Source organism: Alosa pseudoharengus, unplaced genomic scaffold (assembly GCF_046254945.1).
Source record: "Alosa pseudoharengus isolate Yale_2024_CS ecotype anadromous, Long Island Sound unplaced genomic scaffold, YU_APseudo_1.1 YU_APseudo_1.1_scf_21, whole genome shotgun sequence".
Taxonomy (NCBI): domain Eukaryota; kingdom Metazoa; phylum Chordata; class Actinopteri; order Clupeiformes; family Clupeidae; genus Alosa; species Alosa pseudoharengus.
Genome location: NW_027468674.1, coordinates 24,260,237 through 24,282,479, shown reverse-complemented (window position 1 = coordinate 24,282,479; position 22,243 = coordinate 24,260,237). Strand labels below are relative to the sequence as shown.

Sequence of the window (22,243 nt, the reverse complement as noted above, 5' to 3'; positions counted from 1 at the left end):
AAGAGGGTCAGGACAAGCAGTAGCAGTGCAGGACTCATGGCTGCAAAAGACGGCAGCTTTACAGCTGACCACTGAGTACACATTTCAGACCTTTTACCACCACCCGCCCCCCCCCCCCCCCCACACACACACACACACACACATACAGATATACACACACCAACAAACATGTACACCCACACACACTAACCCACACAGAAAGACACGCACATTCAGGTTTGGGCCAAACTCCCCAAGAGGGCACTGGACTTTAGAAAGGCAAACATCCAATCCTCAGTTCAGCATGTTTTTAGTGTCCTCCCAAATGCAGAAAACAGATAGTAAGGTATGGCTGGCTGTCTAAATCCACCACTGTGCAGACCAGTTTCACTCGAGCTGTGGCAAGATTCTCTGCTGCAAGATCACAAGACTAGATGGCAGAAAATTACAACTTGCCTTTATGTGTTTCTTCATCTCTCTCTCTCTCTCTCTCACACACACACACACACACACACACACACATATGTGGATTGCACCTTAGGAAAAAAGTTTAAGTATTATAAGTATATACACTCTTTTGATCCCGTGAGGGAAATTTCCCCAATTAGTGAAACACACTCAGCACACAGTGAAGCACACACTAATCCCAGCGCAGTGAGCTGCCTGCTACAACAGCGGCGCTCGGGGAGCAATGAGGGGTTGGGTGCCTTGCTCAAGGGCACTTCAGCCGTTCCTACTGGTCGGGGTTTGAACCGGCAACCCTCCGGTTACAAGTCTGGAGCGCTAACCAGTAGGCCACGGCTGCCCACCACCAAAACTCCCTAAAGACTCCCTAAGAGGTTGCTGGACTCACAATGTTTACAAAGTCAGCATGATTTAGAAGACTGCGCTCACTGAACAGGTGTTACGATGCTTTCACACTGACCAAGCACCAACAGTTGGGTCAGTGTGCACCATCTGTCTGTGTTTATTGGATGGAGTTGTTAGATTTTGACGTGTTCTAAAGTGAGTCTTTTTCCATTATTGTCTGGGCAGTGTGGAACAACCAGTTGGTTTTCTGAACATACTGAAGACTGCAACCATAAACTGCCAACTTCACTTGTGATAGTAGTGTTGGCAAAGGCTGTGCTTACCTGAGGTACTTGGCCTACAGCTGAGGCAATACCCTTTATCAATGCCAGTCCCACTCGCATATGTATAATGTCTACATCATATTGTCTATACCAGTGGTTCTCAACCTTTTTTCAGTGATGTACCCCCTGTGAAATATTTTTTCAGCGAAGTACCCCCTAACCAGCGCAAAGCATTTTTAGTTAAAAAAAGAGACTTAAAACCATCCTGGTATGGGGGGGTGGGGGGGTTTAGGGTAATGAAATTGAATAGCCTACTGAAATATAAAATTAATATTATGAACTTATATTTTCCTGAAATATTTATTAAATAATTGTTTTTAAAGTAGTTTTGCATGGATTCTACTTTTTAAATATATGTATATTTTAAAATCTCACATACCCCCTGGATTGCCTTCACGTACCCCCAGGGGTATGCGTACCCCCATTTGAGAACCACTGGTCTATACTGTTTCTTGTTGTCACTGTGTATATTGTTTCTATTATGGAGGATAACATTTCAGCAGTTTTGTTTGGATTGGAAACGGAAAAGGTCCTCCTACAGCACACAATCCCAGGGTCATGTTATTGATTCAAAATGACTTTGAAGCTGCTATATTAAGATACAAAATTTGCACAGGATACCTTTAAGCCCTGTCCACATTGATGAATGAAATTGTCTTGTGACTGTGTTTAAAAGGTACACAAAAACATTCAAGAGCAGAACAACAATGCAATTGAAACTAGGCAAAAGATATCTTATTTATTTTTTTAAAACGCACAAAAAGGTAGAGAAACTAGATAAGAACTTTGGTAAATGCACTTTGTGCTTGGCCACTCAGTTCTCCAATGTGCTAGCACATGGCTATGTCTCCTTTTGTTGATGCTTGCCTTTTTTAATGTTGCCTTTTTCTGTTGGGCCAAACTCTTCCATTGCCTCAACATTTGCTGTCGATTCACAAGAATTCTCAAAAATTCGGAAGACTTGTTCCTCAAATCGCATTTCATCTAAGAGAGATACAGAATAAAGAGAGATACAGAATACAGAAAAAATTTTAAAGTAAATTTTTAAGAAGTGTAGACAGCCAGTTAGGAGATTTAATTGTAGGTTCCAAACGATGGATTGCACCAAATACATAGCATTCTAACAGTCTAACAGTATTAATTAAGGCTAAATCTTGATTAACATCTACATTGGAACATCAAAATGCCTTTCCTGCAGATAATACATTTTCTCATGTAGACCAACAGTATGACTCACCGAGTCTTCTTTTGTCAGCAAACATCTTCTCTTCCATTTTATCAAGATGCCACTCCATCTCTTCCACTGCCAAACCAATAGTGCATGTGAAGAACATAGTAGGGCCTAATAGGCCTATGCAGTATTTTTGTAGTCTTACAGAAAGCTGTTGAAATTTGCAATTTCATACATATGAAAAAAATAAAATTGCACAAAATGATTTGGGAACTTATGGGAAGTAAATATGGGACAGATTAGCATAACTTAATACCCACCAGTTTTGTACTCTTGCCTAGTTTCCTCTAGTTCAACACTGTCAGGCCCGCTACCGTTGTGACACTCTTGCATCTGGTCTTGCCTCTGTTTCAATCTCGCCTTCGTTTGCTGCATTTGTTCACGCATAACAGCTACCGACAGAGAGAAAGGGGGATAGAGCAACAAGTCAACTAACGGTCGACAGTGGCATTTGAAAGGGAACTGGGGTTTATGCATCCAGGGCTCTCACTCATTTTCTTTAACATCACAAATATTTCATGACTGTCAATGGCCTTTAATGAAATATCCATGACCTTACACAACATGTGAGTTCACAAATGGGTAGCCTGGAGCCCTTTAAAGTTAACATAAACATAACATTTATTGTCACATTCAGCAATCATCTCCTCGCAGTGTTTCCCATACATTGACGGCCGCCACAGAGGAATATTCTATGTTTAATTTAATTTAATTTAATTTAAATATAAGATCAAATCCTTGCATTGCCATTGAGCTGCGCTTTTTACGCACGCAGCCTTTCCTTATCCTGCCCCGCTCTCTGTCGTAACCTGCTGCCCCTTCTCTGCATGTGCATTTAACTAAATATTCACGATTGTTGAAAGATTGTTGCCACATAGAAGCATTGCATAGAAGACGTCTGGCTTAATTGCTATTAAATCCGCTTAGCATCGTGACCATGCTGAAGCGCAAATTTGTTCAAAACTGCTGCATTGAATTTAACTCTGCTAGGTCTTATCACAACATAGTAGGCTACATTGAAGAGACTAAACTTAGTGATGTAGTCCGGTCTCGGACTCGAGACCAATTTCTGCTTTCTCGGTCTCGTCTCGGACTCGTTCCTTCAAAGACTCGGTCTTGACTCGGTCTCGGACCACAGTGGGAGGAGAAGGACTCGTAATTTCAGACCGAGTCCTCGAGACCAACACATTTTTTATGTTCATATAAAAAAAACACACAACACATAGGCTAACAACAATAATAATAAAATGCAATGTTGACCGGCATTATTTAAAAATGACATCCCATGGTGCAATGCAAAGATACTGCCGTCAGAGCCGTTTATTTATCTCTATGGCTCTGCTGCCGGTGAGTGTCTGTAGGTCAGCATAGTCCATATTAAGACGTTAAGACTGCTCCTCTAAACAATTCCCAATCTAGCCTTGTCTGTAGTCCTAATGGTTGATTATTAACTGGGGTGATATTAAATTATAAATATGAAAACTGACATTTTTTTATGGTCTTGGTCTCGACTCGGTCTCGACTCCTAAAGGACTCGGTCTCGACTCGGACTTGCTTCCTCAAAGACTCGGTCTTGACTCGGACTCGACTGTATTTGGAAACCAACAGACTCTGTCTCGACTCGGTCTCGACCCTTCAAAGACTCGGTCTTGACTCGGACTCGGCATAGGCGGTCTCGTCCCCATCACTGACTAAACTTAAAGTTAAGTTATGCAATCAAGCAGTATAGTATCTCAAAGCTAACGTTAGAATACTAGAATTTAGCATGCTTAGCCTACTTACAGCCAGTGTTGGGAGGGTTACTTTCAAAACGTATTCCGTTACAGAATACAGAATACATGCCCAAAAATGTAATCTGTAACGTATTCCGTTACGTTACTCAATCTGAGTAACGTATTCTGAATACTTAGATTACTTCCGCATTGAATTGCATTGGAATGTGGCCATCAAATCCTGCTTAGGCCTACTAAACAGGCCTATTCTGGTGTGTTCATCTGTTCCAAATGGCTGTGTTAGGCCCACATAGGAGAATGTAAAGTCAACTAGGCCTAAGCTACCTGATACAACTTTAAAATAGCAAGGTGACCACTAAAACTACAGCAGGCGACTAGGCTAATTAAAACAAACAAAATAAATAGGCTACTTTAAGGGCGTAGCCAGAAATTATAATTAAGGTGTGCCTGTGAGATTTTTCGGTGGCATCAACCCAGTACAAGTGAGGGGCGCATATGACTGGTGGAACGCAAATGACCTGTACATGTAAACACTATGGGCTACTGTATATCAGTGCTCTCAAAATGAACGTGATCGCGTAATCAAAAACCGCACGTTAAAATATGCTAGGCCTACTCGCAAGAATAATTCTTCAGAGGCTGCACCATATAATTCATTTTAAAACGTAAATGTAGATCTAATTAGAAAAAATAAAAGCTATTTTAAGTTAGAATAAACAACTTAGAATGCAGTGCCTATTTTAGAGATTGGTTTTATTGCCTAGGTCTAAATCAACACGTGAACTAGGCTTTGCTTATTGCTTAGCAAACTGTGTAACCGATTGGCCGAAGTAGCCTGAGCTATTAATACTTGGGAAAATATCCTTTGAACAGACATCAAGAACCACGATCAGTGAGGAACAGGAGTTACCTCCACTTACTTTACTCGTAATTTGCTGTGCAAACAGTCATTTCAGGGTCTCCGATATGACGCGTCCATAATGCGCGCTGGCTGCGTTTTGAGGCTAGTGCAAGACGGCGGGGCTTGGATTTAAACATGTAAACAATTTCATCATAGATTGCTTTCAGGAGCTTCTGGGAAATGGACTTGCCTTAATTTATTTAGTGAGTGAACAAACTTATGAAACAGAGAAGTATCGTCATGTAATCCATTGATTTCAACAATGTAACTGTATTCTAAATACCAACTATTTAACTTGTAACTGTATCGGAATACAGTTACTCATAATTTGTATTCTGAATACGTAACGCCGGTACATGTATTCCATTACTCCCCAACACTGCTTACAGCTGCTTGTCAATTTCGTTGAAGGGCTCATTTTATTGACTCTGACACTGAATGTTTGCAAAATCCCGATGTAAATGGAAAAGTGTTTTCCAAAATTAAAAAGTGCTTGTCCCAAGGAGAAGTAGGAACCTTTATTTTAACTTTGTAGAAAACGTTATGAATTGCATCCACACATCAGCAGCCTGTGTTAATCACGAACATCTTAAAGTGACAGACACTCAATTAGACCTAAGTTTATACACTACCAAGACGATGTTAGTACCCCCCCTCTAAAATTCCATGATATTCCAGAAATTCCATGACCTGTGAGAACCCTGCACACTGTAAAAAAAAAAAAGAAACGGTCTCTGTAGCCCAGGCTCCGAAAACTGGAAACAAAGTGGGGGCAGCCTAGCCTGGCCCGCCAACCTAGATCTTCTTTCAGGGAGATATAGTCTGAAACATAACCGTTTCCCTCAGACAAGAAAAATGTCAGACCAATCAGCGACGAGAGGGGAGGACAAAACAAATACATATTGTGATAAACGGAAGAAGCAACACCTGCAAACATCAAAAAATGCAGTTGGAAATTTTCAGAAATTTATTTACACCAAAGGTAGATCCACATACATTGTTTCCTGACTGTTGATGCTGTTTATTGTCAGTTCGGAAAGTTTAGAAGAAGTCGGAAGTAACGTTAGGAATCTCTGATCAATGTGATTGGTATGGCTGGACCAATGATTTCAAGTTAGGGCCCATCGCAATGCAAGTGTTGGAAACAAATCCCAATCATGAGTCACCAGACTCTATTCACTTTGAGAATGAGTTTGGATTTTTCCAGGCTAGAGGCAGTTTTTCTGGGAATGCTGAAGGTACTGTAGGGGTGAGCAACCCCTCTGGTGTGTATTCATTTGGTTATTAGTTAAAATATAATGTAGCCCTACATTTTGTCTGCTAATAACTTTAAGTATTTAAACATAAACTCATAAATTTCTGCGCAATCACTGGCTGTGTCTAAGTCACATGGTGAAGTTTTTTGTGCCATTGTCCTAGTTCCTAGAGCAATAATCTACTGAGACGAAAAACATGCAGAATGGGCATCATTGTGTTTTGCGTGCAGAAACTTTATTTTTTGGCCCATGTGGGCATCATTGTGTTTTGCATGCAGACACTTTTTATATTTTGGCCCATGTCGCAAGGCGTGGAGACAGTAGTTAGGTTAAAGTTCAGTGATGTTGGGAGGATTTCCATTTTCCATTTCATGTAATGAAAAGACTTGTACTCACCTGCTTTCTTTATCTGCCCGTTTATGATGTCTTCCACTTTTTCTATGTTGGCAAACTGCTGTCTAACTGTTGAATGACACTGAATTACATAGGCTACTGTAAAATGTATAGGCTACCTTAATGCACATTTTAAAGGGGTGGTTCAGGATTTTGGACATAGGACCTCATTTCCAAGTAAGCAAGTGTGATATTTATCAGTGGAGACCGTTTTCAACACGTTTCATCCAGTCCTTCTAATTGCAGAGTTCGCAGGTGCTAGGCTAGCGCAAGTCAACGGTATGTGCTAGCCTGCCACTAAAAACAGTCTTACCCACTCCAAAGTACACCCGAGGCAAATAAATTATAACGCCAGACTATCGATGTAAATGTCTGTTTTGATAGTGTTATTTCTAACGTTATTCTATCCTTGCATTTCAATGATCGCATTACATTTTGAGGGACTAGTTTCTTAGCAGCGGCGGAATTATACTTGCTCCGGTTAGTAGTACTGCGCCGAAAAGTAAACAGTAAAGCGCACTCCAATGGGGATACCTAGTAGTAGCCTTGGTAATATCAGTCCGCCGCTGAGATGCAAAATGACTACTACCAACTTCAGGGATCAAAGTATAACTATTGCAACGCGATGCGTATTTCTCACACTATTCTATCAACACAGACATTTACATCGATTGTCTGGAATTTGTCTCGGGTGTACTTTGGAGTGGGTAAGACTGTCTTTAGTGGCAGGCTAGCACATACCGTTGACTTGCGCTAGCCTAGCACCTGCGATTGAAGGACTGGATGAAACGTGTTGAAAACGGTCTCCACTGATAAATATCACACTTGCTTACTTGGAAATGAGGTCTTATGTCCAACATCCTGAACCACCCCTTTAACGTTATTCTACAACTAACCATTTAGGGACAAAGCAACTTACTCTTTGTGGACAAAACATTATCTGCTGTTTCTGCCACACACTGAGGCCGTAAAGCAATGACCCCTTGTCTAGCCTGGGCCAATTTGCTTTGAAAGCTCCTCTCAAACGGGGTTTCGTCCCAGTCGATCACGTCAACCCCACATCCTGTTTGCTCCCATCCACACAAACTGACCGATCCGGTCACATGTCTTGGCATACGATTCCCTCCTAGCACTAACTCATTAAAATTGCCCCTCACGTCTCCTGCTCCATCCAGCATGCCGAATTCAGTCGTCTCATCACTTCCCTGCTTCGATGCGCAACAGCCAAAACAACGGAGAAGATTCATTTTATATTTATGCCCGATGCCTCGGGTCAGCCTTGGTAAAGATTATTGACTAGCCTACTCCTCCGTGTAATCCTCGGCTTCTGGTTTAGGATAGCCTACTGTAACAAATTATTGCAAATGTATACATTCGATTTCACCTGTTTCCATAGATGCTACCACGCGCGTTCCAATCATTAGCGGCCTGGGCCACGCATGTACCAAAGATTCTAGAGCTCTGTTCTAGAATCTTTGGTGCGTACTATGGATTACAACCCCACGCCCCTGCTCGTCTCTGCCAAAGATCCAGGCTAACTTTTGGAGGAACTGTTGTATTGAGGACTCTGTTGGCATGTAGGCTACTCTAGAATCTTTGGCTAGCCCGGGTGAACTCATTCAGATTTGACATTTGGGTTCACTCAGGCTACATAGCAGCACATGTTGCTCCAAAAGGTATCAGGTATATTGGTATCATTCAGCATGCCTTTCCAGATATAAGCTGCCCATGCCACATGAACTAATGTGTACCCCTATACCATCATGAGTGTTGAACTGTGTAGGCCCTATATAGATAATAAGATGATTTCTGTCCTCTTTAGCCCAGGGGATGTGGAGGAGTCCTTGATTCCCAAAAAACATGTCACATATCCTAACATTTAAAACTTTGTTTGGTCTGAGCACAGGGCCGTTGTCCACTTTGCCTCAGATGGTGATGTCTCTAGTTAAATGGTTTCTTCTTTGCATGGTAGAGCTTTGACCAGCATTTGTGTAAGGAGCATCGAACAATATTCAGAGGCAATGGTTATTGGAAGTTCTCCTGAGTCCAGGCAGTCTATAGTTTTTTCCACCCGGTCCCTTATCCGTGGCGTACACAGATTTCTCTGTAGCCCTACTCTGTAGCCCTATTATGTTCTAATGTTATTACTAACATTTGCCAACTCAGTCTTTCACATAATGGTGAATACCTCCCCAGCTTTACTTCTACTCCTCTGGAATGCTCTTTTTAATTACCATGTTGCCAATAAATATTACACAACTTTTCCCAGTTTTTTTTGTTGCCCCATCCCAACTTTATAGAAACCCTTTGCTGGCATCAAATTAAAAATTATATTTTCATAAAATACTAAAAGGTAGAAGTTTCAATGTTTTAGATTATGTTCTATTTTCAATTAAATATGTGTTAAAATGGTTTGCAAATCATCACTTTCTGTTTTTATTTCACACATTTTTTGGAAACGTATTTCCCATCTCTCTTATACACAGACTGGAATATTAGTTATGGATAGTACTCAAAACTCAAAGTGTGGCTTAGTATTTGTCTTTCAGCTGTTTTTCATATGGGAAAATAATCTGAAGTAGCGTCATCCAAAGGCTGTTCTGTCAGTACACCGTAATGTTAGAAATGAAGTCACATTCACTGTGAGTCATTTTTTTTTCAATTACTTTTTTATTTGTTCCAAGCTGAAGACCTGAGACCTCTTCCTTACACAAACATTCCCACAGGGATAATCAATCAGATTGTATATGCTTATGCTTTCATATGTTCAAAATATAAAAAATACTGAAACGTCCACTGCTAATTCCATACTAGTCCACCTATCCACCCATGTAAGGCAGTGGAGTGCTCAGCTGGGGTGTGTGGGTGGAGTCAGCTGGTGCAACCTCGGGTAGAATCAGAGAGGGCTCTGTCTTCATTTGGGAGTGTGAGATTGTCTAAGAGCAAGGCTGGAGGGAGTGTCCACTTGTGGTGACCATAGATATTCTCCCCAAATCAAACTCAATCCAATGCATTATTTTGACCTGAATCTTCAAACACACACACACACACACAAACACAGACAGACAGAAAGACATATATCCCATATTTCTCCCTCTTAGCAGTGTGTTGTAGCACACTCTTATCACGCCTCCTAAGTACTGAGTGTGGGTTCAAAGGTCATTGTTATCTTCCACAGGCTAGTAATGATAGCAAGGCTACAAGTGTGCAACCAAGACATTCATTCAAACAGTCCAATACGCAGTCCATCCTGTAACATGTGTCGTGCGGCTATGCCTCTGTCCAAAGACTCCTCTGCTGATTGGAGAGTCCACACGGTGTTTCACTACTGCACCCAACATTGTTATATGTAAGAGAGAGGGATAGAATAAAAGATGGAGTGAGAGAGTGGAAAGAAATGAAAGCATAAGAACAAAGATCAAAGGGAAAGAAGGGTCTTTAAGTACTCTTACAGAATCCTCTCCCTGCACGCAAGTGGATCAGCAGCTCTCAGATATATATATATATATATATATATATATATATATATATATATAAAAAGTTCTACAAGAAAAATTTCCCAAGACTGTAGTGTCTTTTTTTCCTTCCTCTTTTCAGTGTCACTCCAGCATATAAGAGTTGTCCATCATTTCAAACAAGAGGGGAAAAAATACTAATGATAAAAAAAATAAGGCACCACCACGATCCGCCATCACTCCTTTGGGGTTAGTGTTCCTATAGGGTACACAGCGCGGTCTCCTTCTGCTAAGCCCTCAAGTGGGGTTCCATCACAGGGGACCAGCCTCGCCACCCCTAACATCAGTCTTCGACCGGGGGGGGGGACGTGCTGGGAGGAGAGCAGTGTGGGTCTGCGTTTGACCTCCATGGGCCGAGGGGAGACCATGCGTTGGGTCTGGGTGTGATTTTTGGGGTGGGGTGAGGGGGTTTGGGCGGGGGGGGGGGGGGGGTAGGTTCAGGTGTACTCGGACTTGCGGATGTAGTTGGAGGGGACGTAGCCGCGCCGGCCCCCGGTTTCGCCGAGCCACCACTCATTGTTGCCCGTCATGTCGTGGAACTCCAGGATGCGGATGCGCTCATTGGCTGAGATGCTCATCTCGTTAGCACAGCGAGCACTGAAGGGGTAGAGGGCATAGTAGATCTGGGGAAGAAAGACATATACAAAACATCAATACTGGACAAATAGTTCTGCATTTTTAAGTACAGGGGTTGGACAGAAAGAAGGCAACAGGTGATATTTTGAACCCCGTATTTCCTCCAATGTTTAGACATAAATTAGAGTCCCAGTGGTACACAAATATAATATATTTATATACACTGCAGACATCAAGTATTTGAAGTAACTAGATGTACCGCAGAGCGGTACAAAATATGACCGCCGCCCAGTCCAGCACATTTTTTCCACAAAAATAAATCACGCTGAAAGGCCTATATGATTCTAACTGTCTCACTAAATTGCATTAGCCACACTCAATTCTCACTGGTATCTGCTAGACAACAAGTACCAAAACATGATTAGTTCATAGATTTCACATGTAAAATTCATTTTATACAACCCCACCCCCATCTTGCCTGTTCATATTTCTTGAAAAAGAAGAAATTCTTGAATTGTGTGCATGTGTGCGTGTACACGTTTATGTGTGTGTGTGTGTGTGTGTGTGATCTTGTGTGTTTGCCTGCATATGTGTGTTTGTGCATGTGCATGCATGCGTACATATGTCTACTGTGTGAGTATGTGTCATACGTATGATTACTGTGAATGTATGTGTGTGCGTGTATCTGTTTATGCACATGTGTGCACATGGAATGGGTTAACATGACCCCTGGAGGCAAACATACGGAAAAATTGGTCATCCTAGGCCCTACGGTTCTCAAGATATTCACAGAAAACTGTGTCTGCCCTACCCTCCTTTCGGGGGGTCCAGTACAGCGGGGGGGGGGGGGCTACAGATCAAAATGAAAAACGACGGTTCCATGCTATCCATGTGGGGTTACATGCCCACCAAGTTTCGTGTACCCCGGTCTTTCAGTGTCCCGGGAATCCTTGTTGGTGTACGGTCACTAAATGTACACATAAATTATTTTATTGTAAGGCCCCCCATGAACGAAAGTTCACAAAACTTGGCATGCATTCGGAGGGTGTCATAATGATCCTACACTTTCAATTTCGTGCAGTTTTGACCATGTCAGCCAGAGATATTGTGATGAAAACACCTACTTTTTTGCTTTTTAATTTTTAACTAAGTGGCGCTATACATGAAATAAGTGGTAATGGGATGGGTTGACATGCCCCCTTAAGACCAACATACAAAAAATAGGTGGACCTCCTAGGCCCTACGGTTCTCGAGATATTCACAGAAAACTGTCTCCGGCCACCTAGAGGCCAGTTGGTGTATAGTAACATAAATTAATTTATTGTGTGGCCCCCCATGAACGGAATTCCACGAAACTTGGCGTGCATTCAGAGGGTGTCATAATGATCCTACACTTCCAATTTCGTGCAGTTTTGACTATGTTAGGTCACAGATACCTGCGATTACAACACCTCATTTTTACTTTTTTGTGTTTAACTAGGTGGCGCTATACATGAAATGAGTGGTTATGGAATGGTTTGACATGGCCCCTTGAGATCAACATACAAAAAAAATGGTCCTCCTACACCTTACGGTTCTCGAGATATTCACAGAAAACTGTGTCTGCCCTACCCTCCTTTTGGGGGGTGCAGTCCAGCGGGGGGGCTACAGATCAAAACGAAAAACGATGGTTCCATGCTATCCATATGGGGTTACATGCCCACCAAGTTTCGTCTACCCCGGTCTTTCAGTGTCCCGGGAATCATTGACGGAAATTTGGACATGCGAAAAAAAAATGTGCCTTTTTTACTGATCTGTGCAAATGTGTGTGTGTGTGACTTCCAAAGAGGGCACATTTTTGGAGTTGTTAAAGTTTAAAGTCAAACTAGCTTTGGAAAGCTTAAAGTGATGGTTCGGAGTAATTTTACCCTAGGGTCCTTTGCACCATGACCCCGAGCCAAACACCCTCCCAGAACCTGTTTTCCCTTGGTCGAACCCTGGTCGAGTAGCGCTGTCAGAAACGAATGAGTTTCTGCAGTCGTAATGGTACCAACTTTTATCTCGTAAATTACCCCACTAATAATGCCCTGAATGGTACGAAACTTCTACAGTAGTACAACTATGTTCTTTACTCATTAAACGAGGCATTGAAAAGTTTGTAAATACACCAGGAGTTTATTTAAATAACATTTGCCTGATGAATGCTACCATCTGCTACTATACCGCTGCATCGACGTTACTTCCGTGATTTGGGAAAAGCTTGTAAAAGTCCTGGCAGGAAGCATGCATAAGGATGTAGATCCAGGAATGCACTACTATGTTGTTCGTAGTACCAGTTTGCAACAATGATTAGTTAACACTAAGTTGTAAACACTTCGGAAAAAAAATATTAAAAACTGGATATATACCAAAAAACGTTGATGTAATCGCTTCCTGCCAGGACTTTTACAGTTAATTTACAAGATAAAAGTTGGTACCATTATGACTGCAGAAACTCATTCGTTTCTGACAGCGCTACTCGACCAGGGTTCGACCAAGGGAAAACAGGTTCTGGGAGGGTGTTTGGCTCGGGTCATGGTGCAAAGGACCCTAGGGTGAAATTACTCCGAACCATCGCTTTAACTCAGGACGGAGGGTGATCCTCGATGACAGAGACCGCTTGTTATTTAACATAGTGTTTTCATTATTTTGTCCGACACCTGTATGGTTTATGACTTTTTTATGAAGCACATTATAGTCATCATCACTTATCACTCTTCAATATGTCTGCATTTTAACCAAAAAAGGCACATTAATTTAGTTTGGTTAATGTCAGTGACAAGTTGATTGATTACACATTTATGAGGTATTTCAAATTTCATTAAACCCATTTGAATAACTCTTAGGTGCACGCATTAGGTGATAATTCCTCAATATATTTTCATCCAAGTCTTAGCATTACTGCTCTGGTAAAACTGCAGCATATGTATTTAGAGCTGAATGGTTCTGCCTTACCTGGTGGCCATCCAGCTCTGGATCTGCTTCTGCCTCTACCTCTGGCTCACTGTACTCCTCCGGGGGGTAATGAGAGCGCCTCTGGGGCACCCCACCGTCCCGGTTCCGTCTCTGGTGCGAGCTGAAGGCAGCGTGCGACTGGCCGTACCTCTGCGACGTCTCCAGCCATGACGAGTTCCTGCTGGACGAACAAGAGTCTGTTTCGGAGGAGTCCGAGAACTCTCTGTGATTGGTCGGAGTGGCGTCCAACGAGTCCCTGTGACTCGTGGGGATCCTGTAAGACGAGGACGAGTCCGAGGAGTATTCCCTGTGATTGGCTGAGTTTCGGTAGCGTGTCTCGCCGGTCAGTTCTCTGTGATTGGCTGAGCCTCTGTGGGAGGAGTCCGACAAGTCTCCCTGATTGGTGGACTGGCAGTTGGGGGAGGGGTTGCGGCGAGAGGGGGCAGGGTCCTGTGAGGGGCGGGGGTGTGAGTGGTTGGGGGGTGGCGCGGTGGTGAAGCTGACTGCGGCGGTCTCCTGGTTGAAGGTCAGCGTACTGTTGCTGTTCTGCCGCGAGAAGACGGGAGATGAGCCACCGTAGCCGGACTCATTGGACGACTGACTCTCAATGGAGACGTCTGATTGGCTCCTGCGTGGGTTGTAAGGCTTCAGGAAGGAGCTATACACAAAGCCCTTGGTGACTGTATGGAAAATCAAAGGAAAAACGACAGCATGAATACAAATATTTTTTCATATGAAAAAGCAATGTGGTGCAGTCAAAACCTACATTTCAAAGGAAAGCAAAACCGGCGGTTCAAATCACATGCAGCAAACAATACCCACCCCCATTGTCGATGAGCCATCGATTCTGGCTTCCCATAGGGTCCTGCTGTTTGATCACGCCCACAATGTCTCCCTCGAGCACGGACACATCTAAGTCCTGCGCTGCATTGAAGTTGCGCTCAGCCTGGAACAGCTTCTCTGGGCCGTAGCGGGCTAGCAGGCCCGCCCGATGCTCATCCGTCTGCAGCACATAGTTAGGCTGCAGCAAGAAAAGAAACATGGGAAAAGTGAGACACAACAATAGTGTATAGTAAAGTATAGTAAGAAGGTAGCTCATTCCAAAGCAAAACAGAGAAACAAAAACAAACTCATTCTCATATTTGTCTAAAGCATATCAATTAAATTGTTCCATATCAGATATGGTCGATATCAGATATGTTTCGATATAAAAGGTTTGGGGACTTTTGTTGGGACGTACCGGCCCCTGCAGCTGCTTCCTGGAGGTCTGCTTTTCCAGGGTCTTCTTCTCGAAGGTCTTGCGTGCTGTTGGTGGGGGCATGTTCTCGGGGAAGAAGCTGAAGTTCTGCAGCAGCTGCACCACCCGGCTGTGCTCCTCCTGGAACAACGAGATCAGGTTCCCCTCTGTCCCACCGATGCCCGAGAGCTGTGGAAAACACACAATCAATTAAAAACCTTGTTCACTTTCTGTCATCTCCCCCCGACCCTCTTTTTCACTTGTTTTCCTTCTCTCACTCCGTAAACCCCCTACTTTTCACCTATCCTACTCCTTTATTTACCTGTAGCATCTGTGAAATGAGTGAGTGTGAAATGCACATGTAAAACCTTGAAGAATTATGTATCCTGTATGTAATCTTGTCTCCATCTGCCCTGTAATCCTTTATCCCTCTCTCGCTCATTCATTCATTCATTCATTCATTCATTCTGCTAAACCACCCACCCAACATCTTTAGCAGTGGCTGCAGCTTGCCGAGCGAGAGGCATACAAAGTCACATCAGCGCTCTTCTCCTCTCTATCATTTCACTCTTTGCATTTGCATCTTTCCCTCTCATCCACCTCACCTCCCCCCCCCCACTCTTCCCCCTCTTCCTCACCTGTAGCAGTGGCTGCAGCTCGCCGAGCGTCAGGCGCGTGAAGTCGCGCTGGGCCTGGGCGAAGGCGCGCACGCAGCCCGTGAACAGCTCCTCGGCGGCGCGCTGGAACTTGGGCAGCTCGTCCAGCAGCTGGGCGTTGAGCGCCTCGTAGTTGTTGCGCGCCGCCTGCAGCTCCTCCTGGGCGCGGCGCTCGCGCAGGCGCTCCGAGCGCTCTTTGCAGTTGTCGTAGTCCAGCAGCTTGTCGAAGCGCTTCTGGATGAGCTTGTGCGGCCCGGCGAACATGGAGAGCAGCTGGTTGAGCGGCTTGATGACCAGCGTCTCCGTCCGCTCTTTCTGCACAGGCGAAATTGAGAAAGAAAGAAACAGAGAGAGAGAGAGAATGCAATGACAACATCAGAAGGACTGCTTTGGTAGGAAGACGAAAGAAAAACAATTGACTAGAAAGCAGGACGAAAAAGACACATTAGAGGAACTGATAGTCAGAGGCTATAATGACCTCTATCCAAAGGCAAAGACAGATATGCTGGTAAAAACTACAGCTTACTGTCCATGCTAGCTCTATGTAGCTAACAGGCATTTTGCAAAGAACAACACTTACAAATTCAGTGAACTGCTTATCGCTGATGCAGCGGTGAGCTCTCTGGAAGCGCTCAGGGTCAGGGTGGCTACGATCGGTGTAGATGTCACAGAAGCTGATGGCAGCCAGCACCTTCACAGAAGCCGATTCCTGTAAAAGAACAGTGTCCAGGATGTAGCACATAAAAAATGTTGTTATACCAATTACTATGTAAATTGACATTGTATCAGGGAATCTGGGGAAAACGTTTTATTAATAGCTCTGGTTGGTGTTTATAAGGTTTTACATGCCTATTCATTTGCAACCTTACTAGTGTGAGCCCTAGAGGGTATTGTTTTTATTTGAGAGTTGCTTTGGACAAAAGCATCTGCTAAATGACATAACCATAATAACCATAACCATAAAGGGCACAGTGCTGCTTTAACCCATTCGCGCTGGATGCTGCATGACGCAACATTGACCCTCCCGCTGGATGCTGCATAGCGCAACATTGACCCTCCCGCTGGATGCTGCGTAGCGCAGCATGCTTTTTATTTCATGTTTCTAGGTGCTACAGAGGCTTAGATATTAAATTTTGGTAGACGTTGACAATATTTAGTATGTTTTCATAAAACCCTCAGGAAATAAGGTTATTTAGTCTAGAATGCCATAGGATTCTATAGGCGTTTTTAGCAGACATTTTAGGAGTAAATGGGTTAATAGTTCAATCTAGTGCAGCTTGTGCAGTGTGTGCTGGGACTTGTTTACTTGTTGTTTATTTAGTTGGAAGGAGTGTTCTTACCCTGATGTGCTGCAGGTAGAGGGAGATGTCCCTGATGAACGATTTGATCAGCCGCTCTTGTAACCTAAAACGTTTTTCCGCCTCATCAAAAGCCTCATCTTTGACCTGCAGTGAAGAGTACAGAGAGAAGAAGAGAGAAAAAGACAGAGACAGAGAGGGGGGGGGGGGGTTAATTAAAGAGCTCAATGTTTCTTGGCATGACCGCACCAGTGAAAGGTGATGCCTTGTGGTTGCTGCTGTGGTGAGGATGGGTACCTGTGGGGAGATGCCTGTGAGGTGTTTGAGGTGACTGCTCACACGGTTGGACTTCTTTATGATCGAGTGCATGCTCAGCTTGGAGATCTTGTCAATGAGAGTGTCTTCGTCTCCTTTACGGTACTTTACCACTGTTGGACACAAGAGGGCGCACTATGGTCAGACCAGCTGCAATAGGGCCTAATAGGGCAATTTACTGTGGAAATAATCATCCTAAGTATCATACTCAAATCAACGGTTTAACGATTAAGTGTTAGCAGTAACTTATATTAAACAATAAAACATGCCTCATGAAAAACAATGCTAGGTGCATTCTTAAGTTTTTGATAACTACTTAAAGTCATAAAAACAGCCATAAACCGTCTCTGGCACACAGAAACACACACACACACACACACACACACATAGAAAGAGAGAGAGAGAGAGAGAGAGAGAGAGAGAGAGAGCGAGAAGCACACACACACACAGAAAGAGAAAGAGAGAATGAAGCACACACACACACACACACACACACACACACACACACACACACACATAGAAAGAGAGAGAGAGAGAGAGAGAGAGAGAGAGAGAGAGAGAGAGAGAGAGAGAGAGAGTGAGAAGCACACACACACACACACACATAGAAAGAGAAAGAGAGAGAGAAGCGCACACACACACACACACACACACACACACACACACACACACACACACACACACACATCTTACCCAGGTCCTTCCTCCTCTTGAACTCGTTGATGTTGACGTTGATCTCCTTGATGTGCTGCACGGCTTCGGTGAGCTGCTCGCGGTCGTGGTGTGACTCTGGCGTGGCGTTCAGCAGCTCCATCAGCAGCAGAGGGTAGCGCATCACCCTCTGGACCGGCTTGATGAGGAACGAACCCAGGTTGATGTAGTTTGTCTTTCCCCTGCAAAAGAAAGAGGGAAAGAGTGAGAAAGGGAAAGGATCAAAAGGAAAGGAAAGGCCTCAGATTGCCAGGTTATTTGACTTTGATAACCTTAGCATCAAAAATCCACACCAAGTACATAAACTCTCGCACCTAGCTCACAGAAACTTGAACACCCTTTGAACTTCCGTGTGAAACTCAGTCAAAACAAACAAAAAAAAACACCATCCATTTCAGTTTCAACAAAGGTCTACCCTTTTGAAGAAAAACAAAAACACTGCAATGGCAGACAATGGCATGAAACTGAGAGTAAGACTAGAACATACTAATACCAGGATTTGTTGGAAAAAAGGGTGTTCAGAATTTCTTGAGAGGCATCAGCAAATGCACAAATAAAAGGTGTTGCAGCTGGGTACAAATGCAGATAGCATGTCTGCTGCCAGTATTGGTGGAGACCATGGAAAATGAGATATTTTGCAAGAAATAGACAGTTGCAGTTAAAGTAGTTACAGTAGTTGTGTGGAAATTTTGATTTGAGATCCACTGTTAAAAGTGCATCAAAGAACATCAAAGTAGGAGGGCACAGCCAATCAAAGCTTGTGGTCCTCTATAAAATTCTATAAATCCCAAGTTCAACAGCCAGTTCTTTAGGGAGGGGAGAAAACACAGAGTCATGAGAAGGCACAGCATAAGCTCACTTAACCCAAAGGGAGTCATGGTAACATTAAAAGACACACACCACACAAACACACACCACACAAACACACTGAGCGTCGCAGAGCACACAATCCCCTTGACCGCTCATGGGATGGAAGGAGAACAAAAACAGAGAGAAAGAGAGAGTGATAGATAGAGAGCTAGATAGATAGATAGAGAGAGAGAGAATGGTGTAGGAGGAAGAGCAGATTGGGTTATGTTAGCGGGTTAGTGAGCATGCTTGTCAGGCGCTTCTCATGCGGAGCCTTTGGCTTTGGGAGGACTTACCACTCGCGATACACCGCTCTGCCAGGTGAAGGGAGGGAGAGAGAGAGAGAGAGAACACAAAACAAATGCAGTGTTTAATGACCTGAACTACAGTTCGTACTAGCGCCTGTCAGTCGAACTCATAGCTCAACAACGCCTGCATGAACACTCCAAAACCTACTGGTATTCAATATCAAGACCGACAGAGCAACAGGGGGATACGAAGATCAACCTTGGCAGAACAAGATGAAGGGCTTTAAAAGGGCCAAGTTGACCAAATATGACCATTGAACAAAAAGAACCATTGTGTTTTACTTGGGCTCTGAACTTTTTACAAACAAGTATTTGTGATGTGGATAGACAGTGTTACACAGCACACCATCAAACTGCACATTTCATCACTGAGATCATATTGCGTGGGCTATTATCACTGGGATCTGATGGAATGTCTACGCGGTGAGCTGACATCGGCCTGACACTGGGCCAGATATCTGTGGCGCAGTCAAGTCTTCAAGGAGGGATCAGAGGGCGCCACGGTTCAAAAGACAACAAGAACGGGAGTCCACCCCTGCAAAGTTAATAAGCCACCCTGGCACCATGGCAACCGGTGCCGCTGGCGACCCACTTTTAGAGCTCCTTTATAAGCTAACCTATTGGCTTCTGGAGGCCAAATAAATGAAAGAAAAATGAACAAGTGAAAGTGTCAGAGAGAGAGAGAGAGAGAGAAATGTGGAAAGAAGTACAGTCCAACTCCTCCAGGTCCCTACCCACTCACGTGTCCTGGACTCCTGGTCAGAGCAGAAACAGTGTAGAAGCTAACGTGATAAAATGAATGGCCAATGTCCACTCACAGACCCGGAGAAAGTGAGAATCCCTTTTCACTGACCAACACTCTACAGTCCTCAGATTTGGATCCCCACCACTTCTACAATATCTAGCCAAAACAACCATGAGTTTTCAACACCTTAGTCTTGCCACTAAAAAACACCAAAGCTGTTTTTCAAAAACATCTTTTTGGTTCAAAGCTCAACACAAAGGATGTTTGGAGTTCAGGGTCTGAGACGGATTTCGGAGCCAAATGCGGCTTTAATTATTGTCTGTGCCGTCCAAGCTTTGACTCAAACCCTCAAACAAAGGATGTGATTCTTAGCCTGAAACAAAGCGAGGTTAAGTGGTGTGTGAGCCGAAGGGTGTGTGTGTGTGTGTGTGTGTGTGTGTGTGTGTGTGCACGTGCACCATGTTGAAAGACAGGGCGAAACCGGCAGTGGATTGGAATAGTGGTAGGGGGGTGAAACCGGGTGAGGCACATTCTTCGACTACTATGCATCACTAAGCTCAACTGATAACTATTGAGTGTGCAAGCACACACAATCTCTTTTGTTTACTTTCAAATCATTTCCTTGCAAAATGTAATGAACACAAACAACTCAAACCTTCAAGTTACTCCCATGGCAGCAGTTAAGATAATTTGAAACCAAAGCTAAGATTTTTATTTCTTAAAAGGCCTGCAGTGTCATCCAACCCAGTGTGTGTGTGCGTGCGCACACACACACACGCACAAAGGGCTTACAGGGCCCACAGCTGACTATTGCCTCAATTCACTACCTACCAAGCATGACCAGGTATTTCAATACTATTCACAAATTTATCCCAACTAAGAACTACAAGCCCATGTTTTCTTTTCTCTCTCCTATATCCACGGAAGTCTCTTTTACTTCCTTCTAATCCTCAAATCAAGTAACCTTTAATGACCAAGTTAGGGGAGTCAGTGAGACACTGTACTCTGTTTCATTATCATCTGCTACCAAGGTCACCGCAAGTCATTGGTGCTCAACTATGCAAGAGTGTAGTCTCAGTAATAGCGACAAAAATGTTTACAGTCCTTTGTGGCTTAATTTTCAAACACTGTGTTGTTAGAAAACAAACATTCCTGCTGAACACACACACATGCATTTTCAATGAACTTTTACATCAGAGGTTATACAACTCCATGTTCTGTTACAGCGCACCTGAGAAAAAACAGTCAGGAGTTCCAAGAAAAAAAACGCTAGTCTCAGGCTGCAATGGACATGCTTCACAAACCACACCATGCACTCAACACCCCAAGTGCTTCCAGATGGAGCCCAATGGGGGTTTCCTAGGTCGGCTGTCGCAAAGTTACCTGAGCTTCTCCAGACACTCCAACACATGCTTCTGTATGTTCTCGTCCTTCTCGTAGGTCTCCAGCAGAGAGATGGCATCATCGTGGTTCTGGCAGTAGACCTTGTAGACCTCCTCCAGCTCTGTTTTGAAATCCAGGAACACTTTCCCTGAGAAAAAAATAAGGGCTCAGGTCAAACATTTGCCAAGTTGATTTGTTTCAGACTCTCTGACCAGACTAATTAAGTATTTGACGAAATGCTGGAACAACAAAATATAGACAATACTGCCAGGGACGACAAACAATGGCTCAGTCATTAGACTTTGCCATTGTATTTAATAAAGTAATGAAATTAAGGAATAGCCACTTGAACAGACCTGTTAATCCAACTGCTAATTACATCTAATGCATTCCACTTGAAACAACTAAACTTGAACACAACACTGCCACTGTGAACAACTTGACACAACTAAAGAGCCAATACACAGAGAGAGAGAGAGAGAGAGAGAGAGAGAGAGAGAGAGAGAGAGAGAGAGAGAGAGAGAGCCTGCCACCTATAGACTGTATGCTGATGAATGATATGACCACCTACTCACCAATGGAGTCGGAGTCTACAAGGGTTTTGTAGAGGCGACGGGAGAGCTCGATCACAGAGCTAATGTTCCCAAACAGACCATCAAAGTCCACATTCTGCACCTACAAATCACAAGGGACAGACCACAGAAACAACTGAAACATTTACAGCAGTGAGGTTATGTTGCTCTGATATTTGTTGTAGATCAGAGCACACCCTAAAGCAAGGAGCTCTGTCACCAAGCAACATTGACAATTTCTATTAGGGCACTCACAGAGCGCAAACCAAGTGCCACAACATTTGCACAATTTAATGGGGGTCTTCAAGGTAGTAGTTTCAATTTGATTTTCAATTTTATTCACTTAAAGAGCGCCAAAACATTACACATGTCTCATGGCGTTTTACAGAATGTTAGACAATCAAAGAAAAGAAAAGAGAAAGCCCATGGGTAACAGGGGCAAGGAAAAACTCCCTAGAATTGGGGATACATATAGGAAG

At 43.5% G+C, this 22,243-nt stretch overlaps 1 protein-coding gene and 1 long non-coding RNA gene across 3 annotated transcripts in view; both read right to left on the bottom strand.

The window, feature by feature from the left end:
- Positions 1 to 1,924: 1,924 nt before the first annotated feature.
- Positions 1,925 to 6,839, bottom strand: LOC143138518 (uncharacterized). The gene is made up of 4 exons (XR_012990242.1): positions 6,630 to 6,839; positions 2,604 to 2,735; positions 2,350 to 2,415; positions 1,925 to 2,096 (listed from the first exon to the last, which is right to left on the bottom strand). It is a non-coding gene; the product is annotated as an uncharacterized LOC143138518 (long non-coding RNA).
- A 2,831-nt stretch (positions 6,840 to 9,670) lies between these two features.
- dnmbp (dynamin binding protein) overlaps positions 9,671 to 22,243 on the bottom strand; it is a 61,134-nt gene continuing 48,561 nt past the window's right edge. For both annotated transcript variants that reach the window (XM_076298241.1, XM_076298242.1), the window contains 12 exons: positions 21,768 to 21,867; positions 21,193 to 21,340; positions 19,053 to 19,070; positions 17,890 to 18,089; positions 17,179 to 17,309; positions 16,924 to 17,028; positions 16,164 to 16,292; positions 15,566 to 15,898; positions 14,931 to 15,116; positions 14,513 to 14,711; positions 13,691 to 14,370; positions 9,671 to 10,764 (listed from right to left, as the gene is read on the bottom strand). In XM_076298241.1, the coding sequence (XP_076154356.1) occupies positions 10,579 to 10,764; positions 13,691 to 14,370; positions 14,513 to 14,711; positions 14,931 to 15,116; positions 15,566 to 15,898; positions 16,164 to 16,292; positions 16,924 to 17,028; positions 17,179 to 17,309; positions 17,890 to 18,089; positions 19,053 to 19,070; positions 21,193 to 21,340; positions 21,768 to 21,867 (2,415 nt within the window). In that variant the 3' untranslated portion in view covers positions 9,671 to 10,578. The remainder of the gene's footprint in view (positions 10,765 to 13,690; positions 14,371 to 14,512; positions 14,712 to 14,930; positions 15,117 to 15,565; positions 15,899 to 16,163; positions 16,293 to 16,923; positions 17,029 to 17,178; positions 17,310 to 17,889; positions 18,090 to 19,052; positions 19,071 to 21,192; positions 21,341 to 21,767; positions 21,868 to 22,243) is intronic.